At 38.9% G+C, this 15860-nt stretch overlaps 1 protein-coding gene across 1 annotated transcript; it reads left to right on the plus strand.

Annotated features, from left to right (window-relative positions):
* Window positions 1-526: 526 nt before the first annotated feature.
* LOC137256472 (zinc metalloproteinase dpy-31-like) lies at window positions 527-15409 on the plus strand. Its single transcript, XM_067794311.1, has 13 exons — window positions 527-811; window positions 2796-2906; window positions 3352-3538; window positions 5876-5996; window positions 6478-6544; window positions 6680-6883; window positions 7305-7428; window positions 7680-7814; window positions 8514-8630; window positions 11614-11731; window positions 12071-12189; window positions 14249-14366; window positions 15367-15409. The coding sequence occupies exons 1-13, from the start codon at window positions 527-529 to the stop codon at window positions 15407-15409; spliced, it is 1749 nt and encodes a 582-aa protein (XP_067650412.1).
* The last annotated feature ends 451 nt before the right edge of the window (window positions 15410-15860 follow it).

Here is a 15860-nt window from a genome sequence, read left to right on the forward strand (position 1 = left end):
CAGGTGTCGGTTACCAGTCTGTTATGCACAAAATATATCAGTCGGTATAACTAATGATAAATAGGAACTTTAAATATAGACATCGTCTTATTGCAATCAATACAGTGAACATTAGCATCTACATCTAAAACGTCGCATCGATTGTAATACATATGCTAATCTACACCGAAACGTTGCATCGATTGCAATAAAAATGCTGTCTGCGTGACAAACATGTTGTGAAGAAAAATCCGAAACAGTCACATGACCAGTTGAGAAGCTGTCACTAGTTAGAAGCTAGTATGATAAAAAGGAACGATGTTTTATGGAAGCTGCATTCTAGACAGTCGTACATCTAAAAAATCCATGTAACTGTATATCCATATATGTCTTTTTACACTACATGGAGTTGTGTCCACCAACTGCGCCTCGTTTCGATCATGCAGAAAAGTAAACGTCAACACATTCTGCTCTGCTATATATATATCAATGTAGTATATTAAAGCAGGTCATGCGCAGTTATCGCCAGATCCTGCGGCCCTTAGCAATGGGAACAGCTTTTCTCAGACTGCTTTTCCTTCTCCTTAGCTATGTCCTAGCAAAAGGAGAAGTCAGAACCATAAAGAAATCTTCTGACGATGAGGCAACAAACAGTATTTCAGAATCACGAACTGGAGATGGAACTTCCGTTGTGTCATCGAGTAATGTCAGGAAACTTCTGGGTAAAACTTTCGACTTTTCGAGTCTTGTGAAAGCCACCGACACAGTTGAACTCACACTTGCCAACCAGACACTTAACCGATCTGCATTCACAGTTGATGAATCGAATGCGGTGAGTTCTGCTCGGTAGTATAACATTATCATCACTATGTTCAACTATAATATCATTTCATGTTGTTTACAAAAGTGCAAATGTAGTCTATGAAGGGCAATCAGCTTTATTCAGAACCTCTGATACAGACACTGTTTCATGTAGTTGTGCTGCTGTTGCTTTCATACTATGGTATAGTTTTTGTTTATGGTCACATGAAACAACACGAGGGGGTAGCTCACACGTTTACTGAAGACCTCGGGCTGTTAAAACAATGACAAGGATTTGTCAACGCACAGTAGGTCGTGGATTAGGACGTCTCCAACAGTCTGGAACTGACTACGTTTCCTGAATTACTTAATAACTGCTTCTGTTACCCTTCAACGTTATCAATAGATGTGTTTAAAACCGTATGAAAACCAGTCTGTTTTTAAAAGCACTGGTGATGATGTTGCTGCAGCTTTTTGAGCTTAAATCCAAAGAGATATATATTGTTATATGATGCATTGTTCGGAAATACAACTGGTCATCAATACCCAATAATTGCCGTATGTTATTCGTTGCCTGGCTGTGTTCATGGGCATGGTTAATACATATCATGGTATAAAAATTTCAATGCTGACACTGGTGCTTACTCGATTGTCTAGTGCAGACTCTATTTACAGGGCTCCGCCATATCCCTGGAATATTGCAGCGAGTTCAGCGTGAAACTAAACAAAACACACTCACTCCTGCTATACGAGTTGATATGTGAATAAAAAGTCTGGTAACACAGACCCTTATTTTTTTTCTCAATGTATGCTTGTTAAGTTTTGTATTTATCTTGACACGCTTTTAGTATTAGTTTGGCAAGACCAACAGGCTTAGTCCATTTACTAGAAACATGAAAAATACAAGCCATCATTAACACCCAAAAACGTATAGTGTGCCATCCATGGGCAGAAACTAGAAGTCCTAACGAAAACCAAATCAGTTGAACAGTTAAGTGACATGTCTTTTACAGGTGACAAGGTCTAAAGGACACGCAGGGTAATTCAAGACTTGATTGTAATTTGATGTGTTTAAATGAAACACTTGCTTTTAGAAACCACAAACAGTAGACTGGTTCCCTCATACAATGTTTTCCATCTGATTGAATGTTTGGGAGAGCAAATCTCTTTGTATGAGTATTGACAATAAGGGTTTCACCTTTTCGCAGCATAGCAGGAGTACTTACGTCCTGATCTACCAAAGACTTGTGCTGCGTCATTAGAATGCCTCTCTGTCCATAGGATTGACTGATACCAGAAAGGCAACCAGTTTTCAGTTTTCTGAGATAAAAACAAAATGTTCATCCCATTTAGTAGATGTTAGCAAGCTCTACTTCACAGGTAATCCCAGGTAACTGCCGTTTAGGAGGTATAACACGGGTGAAAACCAGACTTGGGCATGTGGAGCACCTTACAGGGAGCTGGACGTTTTATCACTTTTAATTTTGATACGATCCAGGCATCATCCATTCAGGTTATAAACGCTGAGTAACCGGTCTTGGATTTCAAGTAGTAGTAAGTTTAAGTTTAGTAAGTTTAGTTTGATTATATTAAAAACACCAGCATCGACTGATGTGTCGTCGAATGCTTGTAAGGAAGAGAAAGTCCTATTCGCTGGTACATCATTGCTTAGTGTGGTCATTCAGTAACAGACCGGCAAGGCCAATCATATATTTTAGTTATGTATCAGCACCATCAGAATAACTTGATGACGGTTCTCTTCATCATGGGTTTTATCATACAGATTAAATGTTTCATATTTGCTTTCAAAACCGGACCCAACTTCAAAATTTCGGCCGTGGAATTGAGTCACTAGCTTTTATAATATTTATCTGCCGTTTGTGAGTCTACTGATATCAGTATCTGAAAGTCAGAAAAACGCGACAGGCATGCCATCTGAAAAACCCGCGAACTTAATGTGTTATCAATAAGTTTTAGTTGATTGTGTCTCCTTTAAAGCAATGCCTATATTTCAGATGTCACTTCAAAGCATGTTAGAGGAACACAGTCTGTCGGATATTATGTACATCGCCATCAAGATAGCACGCATCGAAAAGAAGATTGCTGACAAATTCAATTACACATTGGTATGAAAAACCTTCCCACAAATCCAGAGGATTGCACTTTGCACATTTATCATGAACCCGCATCACATTTTCCAGTAAATAATCATTGAAACACACCTATCGTTATTCCTTGTGCAGTACATTTGTATGACATCATATGAATATGCAGTAATTGAGTTATGTGACAGTAGTCCATTTTAATGATGCGCCATGGTGCCAGATCCAATAAGATAATACTTGGGTACGATAACCGGTTCTTGTCATGTCTTCTCTCGGCGATCTGTGTCAAAATTTGGCCTTCACCTAATGCTTCTCGTAAGATTAATAAAACCACAGACATAAAACATCTCACTAATCACCTGCTCAATGGCTACAACATGCATAATTTTAAATGTTCAGAACATTCTACTCTCAAGAACAAAAATTGTAACCAATCAAATATTTAAAGGTCCATTTACATTTCCAGGAGTCTTTAGCCTTAGAAGACATCTTTGACTCTGACGACGACCTAGTACTTACAAGAAAGGATGTGGATGAAATGGAAAGAGAAATAAATCAAGAAAGCAGGAGCAGAAGACTAAAGCGGAAGGCTAGGGTTGGAGCCCGCTGGTCCACAACCATCCCGTACAACATCGACCCAGTATTCTTTAGACGTAAATTGATGCATTTCATGGTTTTTAACCCAAGTAACGCTTTTGTACATCAAACCATGGGTATACTCCGTTATTTATATTGATAACCGTGTATGAATTGTTTATGCAGGCAGGTTTCCGTTAGTTTTTTATCTACCGCAATGCATTTTTATGGGCCAGCCAAGGTTATAAAAAAAAAATAAAACAAAATAAACCAGAAAAACCCAGATAAGTACGTAAATAAATAAATAAATAAATAAATAAATAAATAAAGACGACGTTTCGAAGTATGTTCTTACTTATTCATGAGGTGAGTCACAATTCGAAGTGTGTTGTTATGTGAATCATTCACCTGAGGAAGAAGTAAGAACATACTTCGAAACGTCGTGACTCTTCACAATAACGGAAGTTGCCATCCATAAAAAACTCTTGTCTTTACTTTGCAGTTATTCAAGAATAACTGATATAAATCAACAGTACCACTCTATTTCCATGAAGTAATATACTAAGGTACATCAAACCATGGAAGCACCCCGCTATTGATACGATCAAGGCTAGTGTATGAATTGTTTATGCATGCAGGACTTCGTTAGACCATGTATTATCTGGCATAGACTTCAAAAAGTCCTAAAAAGTACTTAACCATTCAGGATGGTATTGTTGCTTTCTTGTTGCTTTTTGTCGGCTATATTTGTTGAAAAGGCATGATGCAATGTATGACCCGTAATTGTGTAATGTAATATCATATCATTGCAACTCGTGAAGGTCCTGGTTAGAATTTTCTAATGATAAGTCATTTTATGGGTAGAGTTGGTATTGTTCACAAAATTCAAACTACAAAGTGTCAAATGTCAAGGAGAAAAGGAAGATCGCCAATCGTGATTGCATTAATTGATAATCCTACTTGATATACAGGTCCTTACTGGAAATATACTTCACATAAGTGTTATCTGTAATATATCGTGATAAACACTTAAACCCACAAAACGTAGCAAATTATACACCCATGTAACGTAATCAACGCTATGCTACCATATTCATATCAAGTTGAGTTTACACTGCACTCAGCAATATTCCACCTATATGGCGGCATTTTGGAAAAAAATACTAGTGACATTAAAGATACAAAAGTTCAGTAAAAGATAAAAAATGATTAACTGTCTTTTCGATTCATTTTCTAAAGTACAGACAGTCCAGAAGCACAGTAAACAATCAGACTATAACCCCGTTACCAGTTTGATATACAGTATGAACAATGACGAGCCAATCCAATGAAAATGATCATGCAGATCATGTAAAGCATTTATGCCATACCTTAAGGCCCATAAAACTGTCTTACCCCAGTATGCCTGATAGAGTGTGATTTGGGCTACTCAGGTAAGAAAATCACTGGACAATCGCGCTCATTCCCATCAGGCCGCTGAACAAACTGTCCGTCATGCCAAGTCCTTTTGGTGCTTGGATGACTGCGCCAATATTACTTGTGGATAGTCAACGCCAAAGGTACGTAACTACTGTGCATGCAAACCGACAAAATAATGATGATCCCTTTAGATTACTTAGCTTGGATTACACATGCGTCCTTTAGCACAGCCAAACATTCAAAGTATAAAGGAAAAGCATTCCATTCACTTAGTGTTTACAAGTGTAAAACTCCGCTTCAAAACTCATTTGATAACACTGGATGTGCAGTTCTTATCTGATGGGGGTCGCCTACATGACATCCATAAAATATATCTACAACCTTTAAACCAATGAACCGTCATGGTGAGTATAATAGATAGCTGAAACTTATTGGCTATGGCATTGGTATTATAGTGTCCATATTTAACACAGCAAATAAGGAATACTATCTAATGACAATACACAAATCATAAAATAATGATATTATCTTTTGCATGCAGTAATGTGGATTGCACTTCTTTAAAATATTTAAACCACAGGAAGATATATTCTGGGTATGGACAAAACGGACACTACCTTGTGTCGCAAATGTACTCTGAGTCAATATATACTTTGATGTATTCACACAAAATGGTATCCTATCACTGGAGATGGGAAATGTGTTAATGCATGGAGATGTAAAATTACAATTTCGTGAGAATAATCATTTATCTTCAACAACCCATGTTTGTTGTAAGAGGCGAATAACGGGGTCGGGTGAGCAGGCTTGCTGACTTGGTGTTACACATGCCATCATATCCAACTGAGGAGATAGATGTGCACGATGTTGATTACTGGACTGTTGTGTCGAAAATCGAGTACTTCCTGACTACTGTCATGTGGTTAGAATACTGCTGAGCGAAGCGTTGAACAACAACCGTGTATGTGCTTCTGACATGATTGCAATGTTTCCAGATGCAGCAGGAATGAAGGCCATCAAAGAGGGTATTCACCACTGGGAGGAAGAGACATGCTTAAAGTTTGAAGCTCGAAAACATACTAGAAGTCCCATTCTGTTGTTCCAGCAGAAAGGAGGGTATGTAAACCAATTTGTTGATCCCAAACACCACATGGGCTCTGATCCTAACAAATAATAGCAATAAGAAACATCAGCAATTGAAAATGTGTGTGTACAAATGTATATTTCCCAGTTGTCGGAACCTTGGGAAAGTAATTAAAATTGTGTACAGACAGTCGTGTCTTTCTTGCGTGACAGAATTGATTGTCAATGGGTTAACATGGATATATTTCTCTATCACTCAACCGGTACACTGCTCGGATTTACGATTTATCCTAAGGCCTAAAAGAGTACTAAGGAGTTCGCATTCAGCCTTGTTTTGTAAACAGCTGGCCTCTCTGACCAAGGCAATATACGAAAACTGTAGCTTTGTGTTTGTCTCACGAACTATGCGATAAGTAAAAAGGACTCGTTTTTGAGACCGTTGATCAGTTCTGTCACTTTCACATTCTGTGTCTTGCACCGCGTGTGGCCAAAACTTCTCTCTTTTCTGTTTCAGATGCTACTCCTTTGTTGGCAAACAATCATTTAGCCAAACAATATCAATCGGACGTGGGTGCGAAACTGTAAGTTTTGGCATAAATTTTAATAGATTGACGACATCACTCAATAATAGTTAACCATAATCAAAAACATGAGGATTTGATATGTATCGGCCGCACTTGATGTCAACATGTATCTGTTTTTTCTTCTTCACACAGAAAGGTGTTGTAGCCCATGAGATTGGCCATGCTTTGGGGTTTTGGCACGAGCATTCAAGGCCAGACCGAGACAACTATGTCACTATTCACTATGAAAACATCCAGTGGGGAAAAGGTCACGAATTTTACAGTAAAGGCTGGGAAGAAGCTGAATCGATGGGGATGCCATACGACTATTCTTCTCTTATGCATTATGATGGGACGGTACCAATATTTACACGATTATCCTAAACATCCAATACAGCTTCTGTTCATATATGTCTTCTATAATCTTTGTATGATCTTGGTGCTTCATATCAATCACAGTGGGTGTCTGCAGCAAACCCGAACTTTAGGGCCTATACATCCTGATGACCCTGTTCAGTAAAATGTCCTTTTGGCAATCTGGTGGAAATGTACTGCTGAATGACAAAAATGCAAGACACAAAATCATTCATCTGACATGCTGACTGGGATGTAATTATGCTCCTTGCCTTTGAGAATGTTTATTTGTTTCTTTGAAAGGCTTATTGAAAGAATTAATTTCTGTCAAAGGATTATGGCCCTGCCGTTATCGACTCCAGTTCGGTTGTTTCTAAATCCCATTGAGTTGGGTTCATCCTAATTTGATCATCTGTTTGTCTAGGCATTCAGCAGAAATTGGGCAAAAACAATCACAGCTAAAGAGGCCGATATGGATTCGACTTTGGGTTCCAGAAGAAATCTTTCTTTTTACGATGTCAAACTTGCGAATTTGATGTATTGCAGCTGTAAGTAATATCATCTTCTCACTCGTTTGCCTTTGTTCACTCGGACATGTCGGTTACAATACACTGCTATGAAATATGGTGTTTGAACGGATTCATGATATAAGTAATTACGGTAGTTCAAAACTTGAAATCAAGTCTGTGAAATCTCTTTAAGGTGGTAAGCGGAAAGTATACATTGAACGCATCGTGGTAATTTTTCATGAATAAAACGTGATACATGTTTTCTATGAAGCATGCCTTTGCTTCGACAGCGAAATGCGAGGGAGGTTTGTCATGGGATGCGTGCAGGTATGAAGGGTACAGAGACCCAAAGAACTGCAACAGATGCAAGTGCCCAGATGGACTTACTGGGGACTTCTGCTCGGATGTGAAACCCGGAAAAGGAGGTAAGTTTTACCCTTTCAATTACATGTGCACATGATCATTGTAGATGACATTAACTGAAATAATGTTCAGTTAAAGTAAGCAAAATACAAACAGACTCTTACACCTACATTTTTTTTCATAGTTGTCAATATTGAAACACTGCCGCAAGGGCCTCCAGTGCTTGTAAGAGCAATGGGCGAATCCAGTGTTTATCGGAAGAGTAAAGGGAAAATCCAGTAATTGTAAGTCTTCAGTGCTTGTAAGAGCAATGGGGGAATTCAGTGCTTGTAAGAAAAATGGAGACCGTTATTACTTGTTAGAACAATGTCGGCCTTGACTAATTGTTGTAAGATCAGCGGGGAATGACTGTGGACTATGACTAGACACCGTTTCATGCTTTTATTCAATAGTTATGTACTAATTTGATTCCATGATATAGCTCAAAGATCATCACGGCTGCATTACACAACATTCTGATCATTAAACCAGCAAACTTCTGCCTATAGAGCGGCGGTCTGTAAGCACTTGTAATCAAATCCGGATAAGACATTCTGGTGACACCATGACGTGTGCTAACCAAGTAAGCGACCCTGACCACCCAATCCCATTGGTCACCTCATCCGAAAAGCATGGGTTTCTGAAGATCAATTCTAACAAGGATCTTCACGCGTCTGGTCACCTTACACACGCCGTATAGGCCAACGATTCATTTGTTTCAGCTGTGTGTGGGGATAGGGACCTTGAGGCGGCTTCAGAATGGCAGACACTCAAGTCTCCAAACTATGGAAGATCATGGTATCCAGCTAATTCAGAATGCAGTTGGCGAATAAAAGTAGGTGCTATTTTAGTTTTGTCACCATGGATTGATTACCGTTTTGTCAACTGGGTGTGTGCATTTGAAAATGTACTTCTTTAACACTGAAATTAACTTTTAAAAAAATTGCATCTCTTTCCGAATTAACTATTCCTATTTATGTTTAAATATTTAAGTTTATTTATATTATTTGAGTTTATGCGTTTCGTCTCGAATTACGCTACATGATAGTTTCCTTTCCCTACTTAGGCCACTGACACCTATGGAACAGAGACACCATTGAGACAGATTTGAGTCCCTGCCTCATGTTCTGTGCCTTCGTCTATGAGTTCTCATATTTTCTCAAGTACATGCGTATTTGATTGATTGCTTTATTGACTGTTTCTGTTTAACACCACACTGTTGTTTAACGCTGCCCTTGTCTGTACAAAATCGAGTCTGGAATTGACAGTCCAGTGATCAACCTCATGAGCACCGATCCACGCAATTGGACGCAATAGGGAACTTACGTTAGATGTTCAGGAATTTTGTACCTTATCAGATATATCATCCTTCATTAATCCTTCCCAATGAGCAATATGAGGCTTCTACTGTATAGAATATGTTACGAGCTTTATCCTTCCATAAATATAAAATTTGGGACGATCCACTCACGTTGTGTAATATTCGTATCAAGACTCATTTTGCTTTTATCCTGTGAGTGTGGTTCTCATGCGTTTTTCATGATAGTCCTTATAGGATTTGTGAATGTGACGATATATTGCTTCACAAATTTCTATTTTAGGCATAACACGTTTTTTACGAACAGCAACACACATCCAACATGACATCTGAAACTTGTCATTCACGACGGACCTTCATGAGTACACCTCCACCATGAAAGGTTGTTTCTGGATGTGGTCTGCTTTTGCTAGTCAAGAAAAAGTAGAACGACTAAGGACCACCCAGCTTTGGCCAAATACCAGGAACCATACTCTTGGGGCTCAGCCACCGTCATATACCCATGGCCTGATGATACTACGGCTGTCAGAACATTTACTGGGGAGATCTCAACTGACCATTATGCAGCGCTTTCAAAAAATGCTCAGCGTGGCTAACGCATATCATAATTAGAGGGCCTTCCTTTTCAGTCGAACATCTTTTGTATCTTTTGGTCTCATAGAAGGTTAACTTTTGTGTGATGTTGGTTTCAGTCATGGTCACTTCTTACAATCTTCTAACTAACATGTCATGAATATCGTAGATTTGAATGCATAGATGAAGGTACACAAAACCACTGTCAGCATCAGTGGTTATTAGAACTTGGGTAAGTCTAAATTTTCCATTTTTCTATTTTTTTGTAATTATTCCACCTCCTGTTACCCTACCCTACCCTAATACCTGTTATATTAATTCCTGACATCAAATTTGTAAGACATGGCAACGTATTCGTCAGGTATCTTTGCCATGAATGATATTCAAAACAGATGCCTTTAACATTTATTTATAAATCATCAAAGACAAGACAAGCTTTCACTCATGAAAATTCGTAATGAGTTGTGGTGGTCCGGTTAATACGAAAGGTGATATTTTGAAAAGGGTCATGTGACAGTGAAAAGACTGCGTAATCCCCCAATGAAGGCTGCCGACAAAATGGACGAAATTGGATGCAACGGTTTAAGAGATATTGCGTTTGCGTAAGTTTGAAGAGTGGTCACAGTGACCGCGTTGCTGCAGGGGACAAAACACGCTGATGCAGTACCACATCGTGATATAATGTGTGAAACCCACGTGTACGACTAAAAAGACGAGTGCAGTCTACTTTATCCTGTCCTGCAAAACGTTGCTCTCAGTTCTCATTGAACGCTCTTGATTTTGATGGAGAAAATATTCAATTCTCGCAGAAAGTAAGTGAAATAAGTGATCCGACCTCTGACTGAATGATCACATATCGCATCTCGCTAGAATATGTTTTGCAGTTCAATGTAATAGCAGTTCCACTAGGCAAAATCTGACCATAGATTCGGCAAAATCTCTCACCTTATCCCACATAATGACTATTGTAAATCCCGTAGCAAACAAATCACAATTCCAGGGACTTCACCGAATCCAAAATGCACGTGTTGTGACTAGGTCGAAGAAGTCCCACTATATCTCACCATCCTTCAGTCTTTTCAGAGGCTCTCCTGCATAATCTCTCCACTTTTCTTATGGCATACAAACCATTCTTCTTATGCCGGTAGCAGAACATTCGCCTACACTGATCATTCCTCTCCAGAACACTAGTGACTTCTCTAGCTTCCGATCAAACCTGAAAATCCATCTCTTTCTCATGTCTTTCCAACTTTGCTGAGTCTTTGTACAGTGTAGCGTTTTCAGCATATTTCAGTGTAGATATATGTGTGTTGGATATGTCCTATCATTATTATTTCTGGAGTTCCCTGTTGTGATGCTGAAAGTGGCGTAATAACGCACCCGCTCATCCCTCGTGACTGACGTTTATTATGCTAAGCCCGGTTTACGTTTCGAGATATTAACCACATAGTACATCTTCACTTCCTCGAGGTCCTCTGCCTTCTCTCACCACTGTTCATGGTGCGCATATCGCCATGGATTGAGGATAAGGATTGAGCATCAACCAAGGTAGATAACTCAAGGGAAATCTGTTTCAAATGTCTCTCTGTTCCAAAAATGCCTGTTTTTTTTCATTTGGGAAGCTGTGAAGGGTCAGACAAGTTTGAAATAATCGATTGATGGGTAAAATAATTCTTTTGAGATTAATTTAGAAGAGTAAATCGAAGTGACCAAGATGTTCAAGAAACGAATTAGAAATTACATAAAATTTGCTAGTGTTGTCTTAGTAGGGTTGTAGAGGCTGATATCAACACTGATAAAATATGACTATGTAAGATGTTTTGAAGTCGATTTTTATCTTCTCTTAAATATTTATCATCATGGTGCTTATTAACCTTATTCATTATTTCTCACTTGTTTTAATATCAACGATAACATTTCATTTCAGTTAGTCGGAAATTTCAAAAGAATCTTGGTAAGATTCAAGGGGCATTTCTCATTCCCCTGTCACTCACCCTGCCTGGAGTACGTGGAAATAAGGAACGCTGAACTGTCAAAAGCTGGACCAAGGTTTGCTATTTTTACATGTATAGCCACAAATAGAAACACTGAATCGTCGTGAATGCTATTAAAATTTTCCCTTCATTTTCCTTCTGTACTTGACCAGTGATCCAGGTAGGAATTGATATTTTGTAACTCATGGTTGTCGTGAGGGGCATTAATCGGGTAGTCAAGCTTGCTGAATTGGTTGACATATGTCATCGTATCACAAATATGTACATCAATGTGCATGATGTTGATCACTTGATTGTCTGGTCCAGACTCAATTATTTACTGACAGCCATCATACACCAGGACCATTGCGGAGTGCGACGTAAAACTAACCTAACTCACCCCCTCTCTCTGCAGATACTGCTGTAATTCAGCACCCAAAGGCAATATTGTTTCCCATGGAAATGAGATGTTGATACTGATGCGGGCTTATGAAGGATACAGATACGGTGGCTTCTCTCTGGAATACAAGACTGGTAACAACTTCAAGAAATTTGCTGTCGGTTTTCAGTTTCTACTTTCTATGCTGATACTCAGTGAGATTAATGAAACACTCTTGAAACGCTCTCTCCGTTTGTCATGAATGTCGAAATGTTGAAAATGTATATTATGCTAAACCAGTGCGTGTGTGTGCTTGTATGGGAGTCTCTCTTTCTCTCTCTCTCTCTCTCTCTCTCTCTCTCTCTCTCTCTCTCTCTCTCTCTCTGTGTGTGTGCGTGCGTGCATGTTCGTTTGTGAGTGCTGTTTAAGGAAAATAGGAATCATGAGATATATGCATCCAATTCAAACACATGCTTGTCTGTAAAAGGCAACCCACGCCTGTCCGATTCTTCTCAGTCGCTGACCGTAGTTACGTTACACTCGTACCTTCAGAGTCACGATCCACAAAGAGTCTCAGACACTCTTTCACGGATAAATGTTAAATTTCAACAAAACCGCTCTCCCGTTGATAGAACGTCATTAATACTTTACTTTTAGTCCTCCATTCTGTTCAATATGATGTCCCTTGATTTGAGGAAGAAAATAATAATAATAAAACAATTTTTACTTTTACCAAGGTTGAAATAATAGCTCGTGCGGTCATGTTTATAATAATAAATCCACAATTTGTCAATATTTTTCTGACAAGCCACAAACATCAGTATGACCACAATAACATTCTTGCCTAAGATACGCTGGTTTTCGTCTGATATGTTTTGCACATTCACTGTCCATTTGTTACGTCAACAGAAGAACAATGTGCCCCTCAAATGAAAAGACCACGAGTTTCACTTGAATACAAAACGCAATTTTTGTGTAAAATGTATTGGTACCGTCGTTTTCGTCAGTTACGTTACATCAATCATACCAGTCAGTAACACACTGGTGATTAACATTAGCTCAAATAATCCGAATGACGTAGTCACGTGTTTCTTGGACGCTCTACTTCCGGATTTCTGCTGACAGCATCGTCACACATGCTTTGGTACTGGCAAAATCCATTCAAAACCGGTAGTAGCAAGTGTTATCAGAAACATGATGATATCTAAGCTTAACTTCCTAATATAAAATTAATGATAACTTAGATGACGTGATATTACTTTACAGGATCACGAAAAGTTAAATAATTTAGACTTCTCCTGTGAACGGAAAGCATTAGAGTCAGTGAAACAAGGCAAAGTGATGAATCAGGATGCTCAAGACAATTGTAACTGGGTAATACAAGGTAAAAATATATTATATTCCACTACTGACGTAACTCCACAAAACCCATAATGTCGAAAGCTAAGCACTGCCGACAACACACAAACTAATTGCAGTTCAGATTCAAAGACGTGAGCTCTTCCCATGTATTTTCTTGCTACTGTGCCAGATGCCTCTGTGGCCATGAGTTGTGTAAAAGTTGGTGTTGTCACCATGGTTTCACCAGCTGCAGAACCTGATGTCTCGACATCTCCACTGCCACCCAACTCAATTATTACAAGATATCCTCCTGCTATTTTCGATGGAAACTGATGTGTTCGATAAGTTCTTTATGTTGACACTGATGACTGTATAGCCAATGTAACCTCCCTGGAGAAATCCTGTAGCAAGGACAACTCAGACACATACAAAAGTGAACAGCCGACTCTGAAGAAATCTGGATAAACTTTAATGATGCACTTTGCTTCATGCACTGATAGCGATTGGGGAATCAAAGCCTCCATTCACCATCGGTACAGCTGCTGATCACAAATCTTTACTTTTGAAACCTCTCAGTTTTCCCAATATGGTTCCCACTTTCAGGATCGTTGGAGGTCACATCTTCTATCAGATTTCTGTACTAGCCCCAATGCTTCGGAATCACTTCGGCATTATCATACGAAGCTTACTAGGATAAAATATCTTTGGACAATTTGTTTTCAATTTTGGACAATTTGTTTTCGAGTCTTTGATGTAGCCTTTTCTTTATGTGTCTCCCATCCATTCACTGCTCTTCCTCTCTTTCACTTTTCCCCCTCTTTTAACCTTTTACTTGCCATTGTCTTTCATTCAATTAAAGACCCTCTGTTTCAGAACCATGTGGCGGCTGTTCATCCAGTACAAGCAGATCCGGACCTGCATGTGTGGACACACAGATGTACACGTGTAGAGGCAGATACTTTGTTTGGTGTGGAAACGGGATTTGCCCACGGTAAGTTCCTTTGAGTTTCTGTCTCTCAGTGTATTCTTGGACGCGTGTGTCACTTTCCCTTGATTTTCTGTTTATTAGATTGATTTTCTGCCTATCAAAGTCTCTATGTCTGTCTCTGTTAATGGCTCTGTTTTAGCTTTGCCTCTCTGACGTACCTCCGAGTCAAAAGTGTGCTTCTCAACCCCACCCCTCAAAAAACACAAACAACAAATAAACAAAACAACACACCCTCCCCACCTACCCGAAAAACAAAAACTACGTCAAACAAAACAAATCCTGTCTTTGCTGATATCAAGGACTTTCTTCTCGCACTATTTTTATTTGTTTGTCCCAGAATATCTTTGAAAATGCGGTTACCCTTGTTTGTTGAACCTGTGAATTCATTGTACATCTTCCTACTTTCCCCCTAAACATACATTACAATTAAAGAAAACTATGTTGCTGAGCGCGACGTTGACGTGCAAAGACTCACACAATTTCTGAGGAGTACCCATTGCTTGTGTTTTAGGTATAGACCGAATACATGTTACAGGCAAGTGAAAACATGTTGTAGTGGATTCACGCTCAAGGGGGACACATGCACCCGTAAGTATATCAGTATGTTCAGGCTGTACAGTGTACAGTGAGACCCGTTGGCCGGATTCTGCTTTGCTTTTTCACTAACATGTTGTAATGGTCCAAAACGTATGCAGGTGATTGGGTAGCCTATATGCTAGAGCATTTGATCCCCTGCATGGGCGTTATGTATGAAGCTCATTTCTAGTGACCCCGCCTGTCATAATACTGGAACTTTGCGAAAAGCGATGTAAAGCTAAACTCATTCACTCACAAACATGTATGGTCATAACCCTGAATGATGAATTGTTTCATATCTTTTACTGTGTCCAAATTCATTAGTCAATTGAACTGTGGACCAATGATGACCCACACACCTTAAGAAGTGTTCATGCTTCCATGTTTTGAAACAAAATATAGATATTTTGTGTGTGATATGTTTCAGGCTGATTGCACTGCTGGGGCAACATCTACACTGGTACAACTAGTTGCATGAGAAATAGCATTCTCATTAGCAGAATGATACAGTAATAAAGATGGAACAGTGACAAGTGTCTTCTTACATCACATCTAGTATGACAGGGACTATGTCTGTATCATCTGGGATTATGTTAACTACAGATCATATAAATCATGCGAAAGATAGATCGTGTCTTAAATTATCTGTGTATGACCAAGCATATGATTATTATTTAATTTGACCGTTTAAGTACTCCTTCAGGTAAATGCAAATAAGAAAAAGGTATGTATACTAATTAGTTTCTAAAGATTATTAACGAATGTGAAATAAATACATGTTGCTTCTGGTAAACAATAGTGATGTTATATATATATCCTCAGTGTATTCTGTCCCGACAGAAGAGAGAGAGAGGTTGGTTAACTATGCTTGTGACATAAGTTCAAGCATGGAACATACACAAGCTTTCTCGTATCAGATGC

The sequence above is a fragment of the Haliotis asinina genome, chromosome 11 (genome assembly GCF_037392515.1).
Source record: "Haliotis asinina isolate JCU_RB_2024 chromosome 11, JCU_Hal_asi_v2, whole genome shotgun sequence".
NCBI classification, from domain to species: Eukaryota; Metazoa; Mollusca; class Gastropoda; order Lepetellida; family Haliotidae; genus Haliotis; species Haliotis asinina.